The sequence below is a fragment of the Athalia rosae genome, chromosome 3 (genome assembly GCF_917208135.1).
Source record: "Athalia rosae chromosome 3, iyAthRosa1.1, whole genome shotgun sequence".
Taxonomy (NCBI): Eukaryota; Metazoa; Arthropoda; class Insecta; order Hymenoptera; family Athaliidae; genus Athalia; species Athalia rosae.
The window spans coordinates 4,832,605-4,848,750 of NC_064028.1; the positions used below are offsets into that span (position 1 = coordinate 4,832,605).

Below are 16,146 nucleotides of genomic sequence, written 5' to 3' on the forward strand. Positions count from 1 at the left end.
AACTCAAATGAAAAACTGGATGCGGTTGCCTAGTACGTTCATCAATTTAAGAACATACTGTATCAATGAATAATGAATTTGGAAATGCCATCGCTTTACTAGGTCACACACTTATTAGTGTACAGTCAAAATATTATTTGTTGGTATATTTTTGGAATTCCTGAGTGAATTACAAATTTCCTAGCCAAGTTCCACCCTCGTGGTTGTTTTGATACCGAACACCATGACAACGGATGATGCATATACCTAGATGAATATTAAGGGTAGCTGTGCACCAAGTGTTAATTGTTAGTTAGGCTGTAGTTAAAGAAGAATTATTCTGCCAAGTGACACCTTAATATTATAGAATTAAAGTGTTGTTTTCCCCTCAAAAATGTCACTGTTCAAAACTAGAGAATGGTGGGCAACGCAGTGCGGTGAAAATGAAGCCTTTGATAATCACAGTCTTCTCGTAGCCCAGCTATTCGGGCCCGATATCCTCAACGTAATTATAGTTGGCAGTCACAAAGGATGTCTAAGAATTTATAAACCATCGTCAAAGTGGATAGAGGAGGGTAAAACCTTGACTGGCTATCAACCGAAGGACTTGATCCTCGAATCGCAGCTTGAGAATCCCATCATCGATTTGAACGTCGGTAAATTTGTTTCGTAAGTTTTACTGACTTCAATATCCAGCACCGATTTTCGAGAATTAATTTCTAACGAATTTTTATAATTTTTCAGTGGTTCGCAAAATCTTCATCTGGCGATATTGTCGCCTTCTAAATTGATCGTGTACAAGACTTCGATCGAACACATTCCGGAAACTGATGACGGTTCGTCTGATATTTAATTATTGTAGACGCAAAGATTGTATGTTGTGTATGATTATCGACAAAGCTGGATGGTAGAAAAATTCGAAGATAAGTCGGGTGGAACAATCGTTTGTCGAAGATTGTTTAACGTGGCAAAGGATTTGGCCTTACTTGCAGTTTACACAGCGCTTTCACCGTCCATGACATCTTTTAGGGTCAACAATATTTAAGCACTTCGAGTCCGCGGCGGTGCTGCAGCGTCAGCGTCAGCATCAGAAACTCAAAGAGCTTTTAACCATGGATACATATTTATTATTCCATGACTTGACATTTGTTTAACAATCTATAAGAGTCACTCGTAAATCATCCCGCGTTTTACCTTGAGCTGTACGACACAGAGCGCAACATGGGATGTAATATATATATAGTAATGATCGTTATAACTTTTGAGGTGTTTGCATCGATGATCTCCGCGAGAACTTGACGTTAGTTTTGTATCAGTGCACTCATACCATACCTAAGCCGAGTCTACAAGGTTTTACGCAACAAATCGTAATTCTTGCAGAGGATACCTGTGCTTTGAACGTCGTTTATGAGCATGATTTGAAGCGGCTTGGAGCAACTTTGACCGTAGGTCCGTTTGGGGGAGTCCATGGAAGGGATTTTCTCTGCGTACAATGCCTGGATGGCACACTGCTCTTCTATGAACAAGAGACATTCACGTTCAGTTATAATTTAACAAACTATTTGCTGCCAAATCCTTTGATGTATGTTGCCAAAAACGACGCCTTTGTAACTCTCAATTCTGGCTGGGTTTTAGAATGCTATAGGTTGGTCAATTACGTTTAAAATTTATAAGAAACCATTTCGCGATTATACCGCACAACTTTAGTTTCCAGTAATACACATGCGAACGTTCAGAGATGATCTTTTTAGACACTAAAGTTAGAGCCAAGAAAATCCGAAGAGTTTAAAGAGAAAATTTTACGGGCTGTCGAAGGATCCGACTACCCATATAACACAGAGTGAATTATTATATCGTGACGAATGTACGTAACCACTTTCTAAAAATATAACAATACGTCTTCCTCCTATTGGCGCAGATACCAGCACATCGCAGAATTTGACAAAAACAAAGCAGATCAGCAATCGGGGGTTGCGGGAAAAAATCTCCAACCCGATTGGAAGTACAATCTTGGCGAGGCGGTTCTGGATATAAAAATCTCAACACTGAGTAGTATGGAAATGGCGATAGTAGTATTGGGAGAACGAAATTTGCACTGTTTGACTGACAATTTTACTCTGAAGTACACAAAACGGTTGGATTACACTGTCCTTTGTTTCCATACCTATGTAATAGGTAACGAAATGAATGAATCTATAAATTATCATGCGACAGCGAACTCGCGTGTCAAGCAGACGTTAAATTATTAGCCAAAATGTTTGACCCAATTTTAGAACCCGATGGTGTGTTAATGGCGATGACAGTTACCGAGACGAATACTTTAATGGTTTACGAAGGAACGACGTTGAGATGGTCAGCGCAATTGTCATTCTCGCCAGTAGCCATCAGCAGGGGAAATTTTCAGGTGTGTCGAAAAAATTCCTCAAATAGAGAGAATCTTTGTTCGCGATGGCGTTGGATTATTAAAAATTTCAACGGAGCACAAAGCAAATTTTCATTCATACAATAACTCATACCGTAAGAACAATTTATAAAAGTTATTTTAAAAGGCGTGGGATATGATACGTGAGTGAAAAAAAAAGAAAAAAACTCGATGATAAACATAATTAACGACAGCAGCGGACAGACCAGATAAACTACCTAGAATTGATAACGAACGACAAACCGACTAGGACAACAAAGTACGCAATCGTGGACTGATTGACACGGATGCATATCCGCGCGATCTCTTTACCGGCGATATTCTCTGGCCTTCTGAACTAGCGGGTATCCGTAGACATTGCTTCGTGCTCGCTCTTGATTAATTATTTTGACAAAGGGGCGGAAAAAAAATGAACTTTTAAAAAAACGAGAAGCGAAGAATGAGAAGTAAGAGAAAAAGAATGAATGATTAGGTATAACAAGATTTTAAATACCGCAGTATCTGGAGGGCGTGATTGTCATACTTTCGGAGGGAGGTTCGTTGGAGGGTTGCTTCCTTGGAACTGAACCCTCATTGTTCGTAGCCCCGCCAGTTTCAACAAAGGATTTTAATTACGAAACGGCTGAAGCGGAAATCACAAATTACAGGAAGATGTTGCAAAAGTCGGTAGCTTCAGGTAAACTTCGCAAATGCACGGGAGAAAATCTCGGAAAAAAATAAAATTAGAGCTAGACAGTAGCAGAATGAGACATTTGACGAAAAAATAATTTTTCACAGACAATTCTCTGATCAATGCGACCGCGGACTCCGAAATAAGTTTGTCGGTTTGGATGTCTCCTCACCTGGAACCGTGCCCGTTCAACGAAGAATTGGCGGTGGAGATAGAAAAACATGCCATGTGTAGAATCTCATTGGAAATAATGCCCTACACACCGTTACGTCGGGTACAAATCACCTTTGAAGTACACCATCCACTAGTCGTGAGGGAAGATTACTACGAAATCGTAAACCTGTGTGAGTATAAATTCAAGTAATTAGAACGAAAGTAGTTCCATCGATTAGGGTTTTTGTGGGAAATTATTTTGAACCCTATCATTCCGTTTAGGCGATCGTCGCGTAGTCCAGTCGGTGATTCACATGTCCGAGAAAGCTACACCAGCATCACTGGAAACAACGATCACCGTAACTTACGAGAACAGTTTCGGCGCATTAAGAGTTCTACAAAGGATGGCTCAGGTGCCGATAAGACTGGTAGCCAGTTTATGTTCACCTGAGACGAGTTCCTCTTTCTCAATGATATTGAAAACCAACGAGCCAGTCGTAAACTTGAGCCAATTGTTTCCAGGTAGTAGAGCTATTCCATTATCTTCTTATTACACCGCCGACGACGTCAGACGTTGCTTTTCTCACTATTGCTGTGTAGTATCGAGTAAAAAGTATAGATGTGCTCTGGCATCGCTGCCAGCTCAAAAAACATGGAAAACCAGCATCTTTAAATTGCAGAGATATAATTCAACCGAACGACTTCTACACACGAATGATTCTTTTCTTTCCCTACGTTTGTTTGTTTTTTTTTTTTTTTTTCTTTTTTTTGTTCTCTCTCCAGAATTCATCGGCGAGGTTTCTTCCCTATCTCGTGGCAACGGCGCGATAGGTTTTCAATATTTTTACACCGGTACAATAGTGACCATAGCACCGGGAACGTCGTCTAATAGATACCGTCTTCAATCGGATGATAGTCTGGCTCTGGGTCTTATTGCGAGACAGTTAATAGCACGAGTGAATAGTTATTATTCCACGAAACAATGTACCTGTACAACTCCAATGCAGCTGCAAATCTTGAATGCTCATATAGACGTTCACTTTGCGTCCCGCCAGGAAGTGAGAAGAATCAAGGTGCGTACGAATACGTATACGGTATATGAAGATCCATATTATTCAACACCATTATAACGCGCTTCACAATACACACGTATTTTATTTTTCATTCGTCTTTTTTATTCTGTTTTTTTTTTCAAACTTTTATGTCGGGGGATAAAGAACCGTGATTTATAGATTAGACACTTTTCGATTCGACGTAGGTATATTATAATGTCCGCCGGTACGTATATAAAGATCTATGTTTTATCCGCACGTCTGCGGTGCTCGGTTGGTGGCACGATTTTTTCATTTCTTTTTTTTTCTCCTTTTTTTTTTAAGATCAAGTCTTTATTATGTCGTATACATATCGAAGGCGTGTTTGTTTGTTTGTTTCCTTTTTCTATTTTTTGTTTATTTGATTATGCGATAACACCGATACCGTCTGGCAGACCTCCGCTTGTCACATAATGTATGAATTATATCTGTTGTTCTTGTTTTTCTTTTGCTTGTTTAATTGTTTTTCCTTTCTTCTAATTATTATATCATCGTTAACGGAACGTTATACAGCGAGAATCGTGTCTGGGGTTGAATTATCGTAATAATAGGGTACAGATATGTCACGTCAGCTATTATATTCCTACGTCGTTGTTGGTGCAGTGGCATAGATGCATGTACGCGTAATTTATCAGGCGCATTTCAACTGTTATACAACAATATGCATGTACACGGTGTGAAATGTTATTAATAATGAAGAACCTTATCAATGTTATACATAATTTAAAAGTTCGAACTCAGTGTGCGTACAGCGGTAACGGCCAACGTTCTTTCTTTTCTTTCGAGCATAATAAGAAGAGGATATTATAATTGATGACGTTATTATAATATTACATGAACGCAGTAAATTACTCGTGGATAAAAAAAAGAGGATAAAAAAGGCGAGGAAAAATAATGACATCTTCTTTGGTGGCATTTCTGATGACTTTACACACAGAGACACGTGTTCTTTGCAATTATTACACGTTTTTCGTTCGGTTCAATCAACTCCGACGCCTATTTCCACGGATCATTTATTTATTTATCTTATCGCGGTACGTACGTATACGTAATATATACATGTATTTTCGTTGAAAATACTTTCAGCCACTTCTTCGTCGTCGTAGACTGAAATTCCATTTGTCTGCGGAGATACGATTATAATTATACGGTATCTATTGAGAATAAGTTGTTTTTTGAGGGAGGGGGTGGGGTTTTTCGCGAATATTTCAAGAGCGTGTACGAATACGACTGGGGTAGCGGAAAAAAAAAACGAAATAGATGAATAAGTGAAATGATAATCTAGTCACGTACCATAGAAAGGTTTGTAACTTGTGTCGATGAATTATTAAACACAGGAGGCACTCGATCTGTTGGCAACCCAGCTGAGGAATATCGAAAGAAAAATGGTTTACAACTTTAAAGAAAGATCTACCAGATCGTTAAAATCGTTAACGTTTTTATTGGACGATACGTTCGATATGATGTTTACGCTTCTCGACGATCTTAAGGCAGCCCAGCTGGTAAGATATGGAAAAAAGTATTACGGTTAGAGGGTCCGTTTTTCCTTCCGAATCAACATTTTTTTTAGACAATAATTACTACACGGTCAGTTTCACGGCAATCCGATCGATTACCGCAAAAAGTTGCCTGGTAATATCTAACCCCGTTGCTTCCTCATTGGCCTGAATAAACATGTATTTTATAATTTTTCAATCTATTCATTGAAGGAACGATTGAGGAGCGCGGAAAATCTGCAACGAGCTATATCCTTCGTACTTTTATTACTGGAAACAAATATGAGCGAGGATAAATACGCGCTCGTTGAGTCAGCGATTGGATTCAAACCGCAGCTGCACAGCGATATCGTACGTAAAATTTACTGCCTATAATTACTCCAAACTTTTTTCTCTTTCAATTTTAAGTTTCTCACTTTTATTACGTGCACCTTGACGTCCCGACTGCGCGACATTAAAAACCTGCAACTGCCCGTTCTTTGTCAAGGATATATTGTCGTAATCCTAACGTCGAAATTTATACCGCGAGTTAATCCTAAATTTTATGGCCCGTACACGAAATTCACACGAGAAATAACCGCGCTGCGAATAAATTAACGAAAATGGGATGAAAAAAAAACGAAAATATATCAATAACGTTCTCTCGTTGGGGGAAAAAGTGGTCGCCTTTGATTCGTTCGCTCGCGAATTGGATTAAATTCGATCGAACCAACGAGGCTACGGATATCAGGGGAATTATCGTTATCCGACGACGAGCGAATGACTAAGGGGTGAGCACGGGTATGCACATGCCCGTAATGGCGTACGGAGTAATCCTTATCTTTGAAATCATTGAAGTCGTCGTAGGACCCGTTTGAAGTAGCCGACAGCATTCGACGCAAATTACCGGCCCGATTTAATCTCGGGTTCTACTTCTAGTGCGAGCCAAGGGTTTCTCTCTTCTCTCCTTCTTACTTATTTCCCTTCTGCTTCTTCTTCCTGCTTTTCTCTCCCATATTTCTTGGTTGTCAGTTCCATCGTATCCTCCTCCTCCTTCTCCTTCTCCTTCTCCCTGCGGATCCCCTACCGAAGCAGACCCTCGCGGTCCGTAACGTTCACTCAACAAATGGAAGGATAAATCCCTGCAGTTCCCGATGCACCCTGCAATCTCCTTCGCAAACCGAAGATTGATTTATAATACCGCGCGATTCGGTCAGAAATGCATCGTAACATTCATTAGAATTTCCAAACTATTATAGATCTGGCTCAGCGAATGGAGCTTCGAAAAATAGGCCGGGGATCTCACGGGGTTTCCCGTCCACGTGGCGACAAACTAAATTTCATCGGACTTCGATACATAGATGTAACAGTTTTTTTTTTTCTTTCTTTCCTTTTTTTTCATCGAGTCATCTACGCTAAAACATAGCGATGATTTTCTATCGTTCTCGTGGATCTCTGGCAAGTAATATATATATATATAAATATGTATGTAAGTGAAACGAGAAGCTTTGATCAAAATATATCGGTGTATATAGAGACGTGCAGTTCTGGCGGCCGCGTATAATATCCGATGCCAATACCTTTTCACAGAGATAGAAGTTATATTACGATTTTAACATACGGGATAACGTGAGAAGTGTAAACATTGAATTATTTATATATATTTAACTGATGACGAACGTCGACGACTCGATCCAAGCATCACCTATTTGTATAAGAATCCCACGATTATACGCGCGTCACGATCTCATGTTCGCAAAAAAAGATGAACAAAAAAAAAAAACAAGTAATTTTCTGATACACGATTCGATAGATACCTGCGGATCGAGTCTTTACGATCAGTGTGGCGGTTTTTTCTTCTCATTTCCGTGATATGTGCTTCGGTCGATGCGCTAATTTATCACATTGGTTTTCCGTAATATCGTATATCACTGTTACAGTTTCGCCCGAATCGCCCACTGAGCCCGAGCTTAGCTGGAGTCAGGTAGCCACGGGCGCGCGGTTTGTTATGGGGCGTCACCTCTGCTCAACCCCGAAGGTGACGTCTCACAACAAAGCGCTACGCTGCTGGCTACGCTGACTCTAGCAAAGCTCGGGTTTGCTGGTGAATTGAGAAATTCGAATATTTCGACCCATGCGACGAATCAAAGTGGGTCTACGACTGAAACCAATCGATATGTCTTGTAATTTTTCTGCTCCTAACAGAGAATAATTGATGATTACTCTTGAAGAACCAAAAAAAAATTCGATTTTTGAGCAAAAAGTAAATCATTTTTTTAATTAGGTTTAATAGGCTTTTCTTACGTATTTTGACCTCAGGAATCCAAATCTGGAAGAAAAATTGATCTATCTCTAAAATTGACCGAGTTATCGCCAATTTTCAGCTTTTTGGGGTGAAAAATGAAAAATTGATTTTATAATCTATATTAATGTAATTTGAGCTCAGAAATTCGAATCCGAAAGAAAAATTGATCTATTTGCAAAAATGACCGAGTTATCCCCATTTTTTCGCCTTTTTTCGCATAAATTTGAGGATATCTCGAAGGGAAAAAATCGTAGCTCAATTTGGACAACGGATTCGTGTTCCTGAGGTCAAAATACGTAAGAAAAGTGCCATACGATCAGTTTTAAAAAATAAAAATTTTTGGTCAAATTTTGAGATTTTTCCAAGGGGTACCCCTTACGATTTTTTCAAATTTTGGCCAAAAATTTTTATTTTTTAAAATTGATCGTATGGCACTTTTCTTATGTATTTTGACCTCAGGAACACGAATCCGTTGTCCAAATTGAGCTACGATTTTTTCCCTTCGAGATATCCTCAAATTTGTACCAAAAAATGCGATAATTCGGCAATAACTCGGTCATTTTTGAAGATAGATTAATTTTTCTTTCGGATTCGGATTCCTGAGCTCAAATTACATTAAGATAGACGAAAAAATCAATTTTTTATTTTTGACCCCCAAAAGCTGAAAATCTGCGATAACTCGGTCAATTTTAGAGATAGATCAATTTTTCTTTCAGATTTGGATTCCTGAGGTCAAATTACGTAAGAAAAGTGCCTTACGATCGATTTTAAAAATACTTTATTTTCGGACCAAAAATCGAAAAAATCCCTTCGGAATTTTTTCAATTCTAGGGTCAAAAATCAACATTTTTTTTTGTTGTGTGCCATTCTCATATGTATTTTGATCTCAGGAATCCGAATCCGAAAGCCAAATTGATCTATCTATAAAATAGACCGAGTTATCGCTAATTTTTCACTTCTCGGAGGGAAATCATTGACATAGTTTCAAACCACAGGTTCTTGTCGTTCTGACCCTTATATAATATACATCTGATGAAAGAAAAAAAGAAAGACCAGGAAGTGTGTTTAAAAAAAAGTAAAATAAATCACCGCAAGGAATCTGCAAAGTTAAACAAATTTCGAAAACGAATCAAACAGACAAGTTCAAAAGATAAAAGCAAGAAGAAAAAAAAAAGAATTACAAAATAGAAAAAAAAACTTAGACCGACGTCGTAATTCGTATGGGTACCGAGTATTTATCGATTTATCACAGTGAACAAAGTTAGTTTACCGCGTGTATCTCGGCTATGGTACATATATAAATATATCCATCGTTGCGTATAGACATGAGGATGCTGATTATTTTTTCTAGTTTTGTTCCGCTAATAAAAAATGGTGAACGTAATTTTTCGCGCAGCTGGCCTAATATAGGTACCGGCGTCTAATGTGCACGGAGAGCTCGGTAATTTTACAATCAAGCGGTATAGTAAAAAAATATCTATCCGAACTGTGGCATCCGCGACGTATAGCGTTGCACGTATAGAATTTCCTTTTTTTTTTTTTTTTCTTTCTTTCTTTCCAATCTGCGTTAAATTAGAGGGCAGAAAGATTTATTCATCCGCACGTTATACTTTTTTTTTTTCTCGGTTATTGGAAGCGTATTCTTCTTTTCCCCTTGCTTTTCAAATTGATACTCCAGTAGTCGTAAACCAACTGACGCAGCTATATACCTATTACCTTACGTAACAAATGTAAAATCTAGCGGAAAAATGCATGGATTTCAGATCCGATGAAACGAACGAGCGTTATAAATTATGGTCGTTATCGCACGATGATTTTCACCCGTATAATTACTGTAGCCCCATTATATTAATTCATGTTTCAGGATTGGGAAGAAATCGCGGACGCGGCAGTTTCTACGGCTCTGCGTACCAGGTTCAAAAAATTGGAAAACGAACCGCACAAAAAACTCGGGGAATTGGAGCCGTTGAAAGATGTTGGCAAACTGAAAAAGCGCATCGCTCATCTGGTCGAACGCCTGATTAAAGATTCGGATGACTCTGCGGGCGCGAGTTCCAGTGGAGGTAAGATCTCTCTCGGGTACGGTTGATTTTTCTCGTTTTTTTTTTTTTCTGTTACTTCTGCCGTTGTGAAATTTCGTTTTTATAACGCTAAAGCCCGAGCGATCGAACGAGAAGATACATACGTAGGAAATTTAAAAAAGCACAGAGGAGGAATAACACAAAAAAAAAAAAAAGAAAAAAAAATAGAATCTGATGAAAAAGCGCGGTGACAATTTCCCACGGTATTTTAGTATGCCCAAACTATCCGATATACCGTGACGAGTTATTATACGGGTAGTAAAAAATGCAAAACGTGAACAACATTTCTGACAGTTTATTCGCTCTTAGAATGTCTTAACCACGTTATAGTATATACCTGCGGCGCGTATATTAATTTTATAGAATTTATGCGAAGTTGTATACATTGAATCGGAAATAGAGTCCGAAGCTTTCTAAAAATAAATAAATAAAATATACCATACGAGTAGAAGCTTGGTTATAATATTCCGCGAAAGATCGCTCAATTATCATACATGTATAGTTTCGCAATGTAGTTGGGGGCCGATGAAATTTTATCGCATTCAATCGAACGTGCGGTCCGACGATTGTGTTCAACGTTGAAAAATCGTCGGGGGAATAATTTTCACGTTACGTTGGAAGTATCGGATGATTTCGATTCGACGAACCTTTTCATACTTATTCATAATAAGCCGGGTAAATGATGTACTAAAACCGGCCACCGGTTCCACGTTATGTATATTAGCTATTCGATTATTTAACATAGAGAGAAGATTTGTGATATGCCCAGGGTAGTTAATACAATCATCTACATCTGTGTTCTCGGTAACGTTATAACATTCGCTATTTTTATACCCGCGACGCCGTTATAGAAGCACCCCGCAGATCGCGTGGATAAAGTTTCCAGATCACTCTCGAATAATTTTTGACTCATCGGGAAAAAATTGGCCGTTACGAGCGATACGGATATCGTGATTCGATTCGAATTTGTTAACGCACCGATAATAATCGTTATTCTCTCCTCGTTCCCCGTTGAAGAGAAGGCAAAATTTCTAAAGACCGGCGTACATAACGATGCGTCGCACCGATCGTTTCAGGGAGACTGGAAGACGTTCAGGAGCTACCTTGAAGAAGTGAAGAAAATAAAAATAAAAAAAATAAAAAATAATCACCTAGTTCGGAACTGAAAAGGACACGTCTTCTGGGGATCACAACATGAATTTAAGAGCATTCCAAGAGCCGAGACCCAGAATTTAAAGTAAAGCAACGAAGCTTCTTCTACTCCCTACAAAGAGTGTTATTGTAGATATAGAATTTCGAATTTTCTGAGAGGAGGAAGACAATCGGTAGGTATGAGAAGAGAGCGGCGCGGTCGTGAGCGCGGGAGGACTTCGGATCGTTGAAGTCGTCGTCGTCGTCGTCGTCGTCGTCGTCGTCGGTAGATCTCAGTGAGTCACGGGGCATCCTGACCTGCCTTGAAAAATATTTTTTTCTCGCCGACTCGAGGATATATTAAGAAACAGGTAGACACGGAGGTATACCCGTTTCTTCTCCGAGTTCCGAGAGCCACGCGGGCGGCATTTGACGCGTATCCCAGGCTCGACTTTCGTTATCCGGAACCACCCACGATAAGCTAATCGAAAGTTGAAGAAATTGACCACCCTGCGTCGAACGGATAGGAACCCGAGGCCGCGGGTGAATTCCCCACCGAGTTTCCGACCCACGACGCTCGACCGAGTCGCACTCCACGAGGCTATCCTCGATACGTTCGGAGCTTTCGATGCAACCAAGAGTTATCGTAACGAAAAATTCATTATTCCATCCTCCATCCGTCACGCAACCCCTTCCGGTTTACCAGAGAAGGGAAAGTCGCACGAGCGTGTACAAGTTGGTCGAAAGAAATTCAAAGACCGCGTCGAAGGAGAACTATTTTGCGGTAGTTCTTCGCCTACCGATGGGCGTGAGGAGAAAAGGGGGAGTCCGGGGGGGGGGGGGGGGGGGGGGGGTTCCGAGGGGGCGTCTGGAACGGCCGAAAAACAAGGAGGTTTTTAGAAGTGGGTTCGAAGGTCCGGGCGCCGTATACTCGTGACCAATACTTAAAAGTAATCAAACGAACAAAGAGAACGAAGAGACGATTATTTCTCGGGGCTAGAGGCGCGCATCCTTCAGCCCCGTGGCAACGACGATTCGATGCCCGACACCCATGCCGACTCTAATAATAATCCACTCTTGTATTACATAAATTTTCTACGTGTACACACATGTCATTACGTGAAATGAAGACGTGAAACTGAATCGAATCACCTCTGCAGTGAATGATTCGGATTTATGAGGGGCGACGTTGTAACGCGGCGAAATCCAAATTTAAACGAAAAACAACGAAACGAAAATAATTTACGTACGTAGAAAAAAAAAAGGAAAAAAGGAAAAATAAAAAACATGATGAAAAACTAGAGAGTAAACACTTGTATACATTGATCGGTTTTTTTTTTTTTTTTTTTTTTTTAACCGTGGCATTTTGACGTCCGTCGAGTGTGGGATGTTTGACGTAACGTTTCGCCCAACTGTGACGCCTCGGATAGAAAACTATAGCTATACTCTATTACCCACGCAACAAAATTTCATCTATATACAATAGGATATAAGACGATCACGGTTTACACGTATAAATAGAATTGAAAAACTGAGCGCACGTATTTCGTTTATCGTGACGTAGAAGAAGGCTCTCTCGAATTAGATCGCGATCTTTGCCCCACCGAAAAATTTTCCAATTTTGTAGATAATGCGGAGGGCGACGTATCGTTAAAATTATCGCGGCAATTGTCCCGGTTCGGTGTAATTACGGTATCGTACGACGTGTACGGTAAATACGTGTAGTTACTCGGGGGGGGGGGCTAATTACTCGAATCGCTTTTAAAATAGTTCTGGAAAAGGTTTAGGGAATTACAATACGTGGGGGGTCGTATACAATAATATAACGTCATTCGAACCAGCGTACCGTTTCGACAAAATATCTCCTAACTCTAATTAGGTGTAATATTCGGCGTCGAGCGTCCAACTCCCTAAATTTAAACCCCGTAAAGATCCGTTGATATTTCACTTATCGCAGAGTCCCTTAAATCAAAGCTCCGAGTTTCTAATGAGACAAGCGTTGAATAATCGAGGGATCGTATATTATATGCGCCGATGGGTCTATGAAAAATGAGCAAAATTTCGGGTGTGTTTCGTTTCTTTGCTTTTTTTTTTGTTTTTTTTTTTTTTCTTTTCTGCCCCGGTGTTCCGAGAATAAGAAGATGAGGGGGGGCTGGTAAAATATGACGTCACTATCGATGTCTCGCACGGCGCACGTTTGTTGCCCTTTATAGCTAATGAGTCCTCCCCGGGACTATATCCTATACGGTATAATATATATAATATATAATACGGCGGGGGGAGGCTCTCCAGACGCATGGTGGATACATATTTCTGATGTGGGCAGGTCGGCTAAGTCCGCACACACCGTTGTCTCTAACGTCTATTCGTGTGTTTCAACGTCCCAATTTCTCGGACCTCCCGGCTTGGGAGGTTGGTAAGCAAGAAAGAAAGAAGAAGAAGAAAAAAAAACCGAGAAGTAGGATAAGAAGCGGAATAAGAAAAAGAAAAAGAGGAGCGCAGTAGGAAAAGAAGGAGACGAGGGATGAAGGATGAGAGTAGCATCTCGGCTAGCGGAAAATAAAAAGAGGTGGTTAGAGGCAGGGCTACGCCTTTGAGAAGATAAGTCAATTGAAACCTCCCAAAGATTCTTCGCGAGCCGGGTGGACAGGTGCGCGGTACGACCCACTGGAGTCTGGCTGCTGTTGCCGCTGCTCAAGGCAGCTCTACTTGGACCCCAATTGGCTCGGTGGATGCTGCAGTTAGGTACGCGGGGCGGATGGAAGAAGAAGAAGAAGAAGAAGAAGACGAAGAAGAAGAAGAAGAGGAATCCTCCGACTCGACGTGGGGTCCACTTTGTGCATGTTAACTGCTCGGAGGACTTCGTGGTCCGGTCGGTGGTCCCCAGGTGGTGACCTGCACCTCCCGACGTCCCCTTGTCTCCGCATCTCCGCATCTCTTCGACGATGATTCTCAATTCGCGGCTCCGAATTCGCCGTTCATTTCACCTCGACACCTTCCATTTCCAGTCATCGTTCGACGGACGAATATTCCGTTCGCATCGCGTGAATTTTTTTTCGCCCTCGTTGATTGTTCGTTGCATTTTTACCCTGGGAAAAAGCTTTACGAATTTTCCGCTCACTGCGCGAGTTCCGCACCGATCGATTCCGATATCCCTCGAATTCGCGCGACGACGCGGGGTAACGAATGGAGGGATACCGGCGAAAGAGGATCGAAAAATCTCCGCTGCAATAAATCGCGAGAGCTGTTAGCGAAATACTATATTTCCTGGGGGAGAGAAATATAGATATACGTATAGTTGTAGGTAACGTCTGTATGTGTAAGCATTGTACGTGTACACAATATACATGAGAGGAAAGAATCTCTTGGAATTGTTTTAGGCCATAATACAGAAGTGGCTTATGAATATTGTATTATAAAATTTATGGACGTACAGATTTATGTGTGTGTTTACCAAGTATAGGAGGTAACCGAAGAGGTGGAAGTTGAAAAATAAATAAATAAAATAAATAAAATAAGTAAAGAAGAACCGAGTTTCTCTAATGTTCGCGACTTTTGCCGGACACCGGTATACATTACGCGTTTAAATACCTGTAACCAACACCACCGTGATTCGTGAATTAGAAACAGCCAACTTGTTTGCCGATCCGATCGTGAGCGTCGAATATTTTTTCAATCCTCCGGGCATTATAATATCACACATACCACTGTACCGTTCGTAACGCGCGTAATGTGTATACATTATAGCGGAGGTAAATTAATAAAGCCTAAAATTTTTGGATCCTGGTTTCTTTTTATTTTTTTCTATATAATTTCTGTTACTTTTTTTTTTTTTTTCTTCTTCTTCTTTTTATTCCTCACTTTACCGAGGAAGAGAATATAAATTCGACTCTAATAGCTCGTTCGACGGTGTATATATCTAGATATCGTTCAACATTCCTCGCCTAGAGCCAAGACGACCTTGCCGATAACGGAAGATGTCCGGGAGGACGCCGGAGCAAGTTTGGCTACAAAAACTATCCACGGTTGTAATTGCCTTTCCATACCCGGACGTTGACCTATAATGTTTCTTTGCCAGCGACGCGTGTCGTAATCAAGATGCTATTTTTTTTTTTTTATTTTATTTTATTTTTCTTTTTTTCAATTTATTTCTCTCCTTTCATTTCTATTTTTTTTTTTTTTTTTGATATCTTTTTTTTTTTTTCACGCCTCATGCACTCGCAGACGAATGATCCACGGTAACTCGTTATTTATCAACCTGACCAATGATTCGAGAATATAATCGTCTTATCGCGAGGATCACATTATAGGGTAATTCTTCCAACAATTGCAAAACCATATTTTGAGCCAGAAGTTATCGGTGGGGATGAATTGTGAATCGCTATTTCAGCGTCCTACTCGCATGCAGAACTCTGGTCGTATCGTACAATGAAAAAAGTACCGATGACTTTGACGATAATAAAATTCGGATTTGAACGGCGTAATGATTGGAGCAAAAAATAAAAAATAATAAATAAATAATGAATAAATAATAATTAGCTATTCGGGTTGTCGCAATTCTTGCACGTGGTAATTATTACAAACTCGTACTATGTATACGAAATTGGCAATCTGATATCACGCGAACAATAGCGCCTTGAAATCAATGAAAGGACGGTATAGTATGGTAACTGCTGGTATATGTATGAAATACATGCCATTTGTTTCGATGTCTATCGATTGAAATTATTCAAAGTATGCGGAGAGGCCGTGACCGTAGGCGCTGCAGGACTGGTCCAATGTCATCGGATCACGACTGTATAATAAATAGTCTAAATTAATCCCCGTACGGGAGTCAAG

The 16,146-nt window shown here is 40.2% G+C and overlaps 2 protein-coding genes across 5 annotated transcripts in view; one reads left to right on the forward strand and one right to left on the reverse strand.

Annotated features, from left to right (window-relative positions):
* LOC105691700 (putative inorganic phosphate cotransporter) overlaps positions 1-16,146 on the reverse strand; it is a 112,788-nt gene that overhangs the window by 47,099 nt on the left and 49,543 nt on the right. The window lies entirely within an intron of this gene.
* Positions 373-12,560, forward strand: LOC105691646 (protein PTHB1). 3 transcript variants are annotated; one of them, XM_012410278.3, is made up of 13 exons: positions 373-648; positions 724-815; positions 1,360-1,624; positions 1,898-2,154; positions 2,253-2,383; positions 2,900-3,077; positions 3,179-3,415; positions 3,507-3,746; positions 4,008-4,297; positions 5,653-5,817; positions 6,025-6,162; positions 9,960-10,158; positions 11,253-12,560. In XM_012410278.3, the coding sequence occupies exons 1-13, from the start codon at positions 374-376 to the stop codon at positions 11,282-11,284; spliced, it is 2,499 nt and encodes an 832-aa protein (XP_012265701.2). In that variant the 5' UTR covers position 373; the 3' UTR covers positions 11,285-12,560. The 3 variants fall into 3 exon arrangements, with proteins under 3 accessions (XP_012265701.2, XP_048507770.1, XP_048507771.1); XM_048651813.1 differs by having other exon boundaries at positions 3,507-4,297; XM_048651814.1 differs by lacking the exons at positions 373-648; positions 724-815 and adding an exon at positions 840-1,279 and having other exon boundaries at positions 3,507-4,297.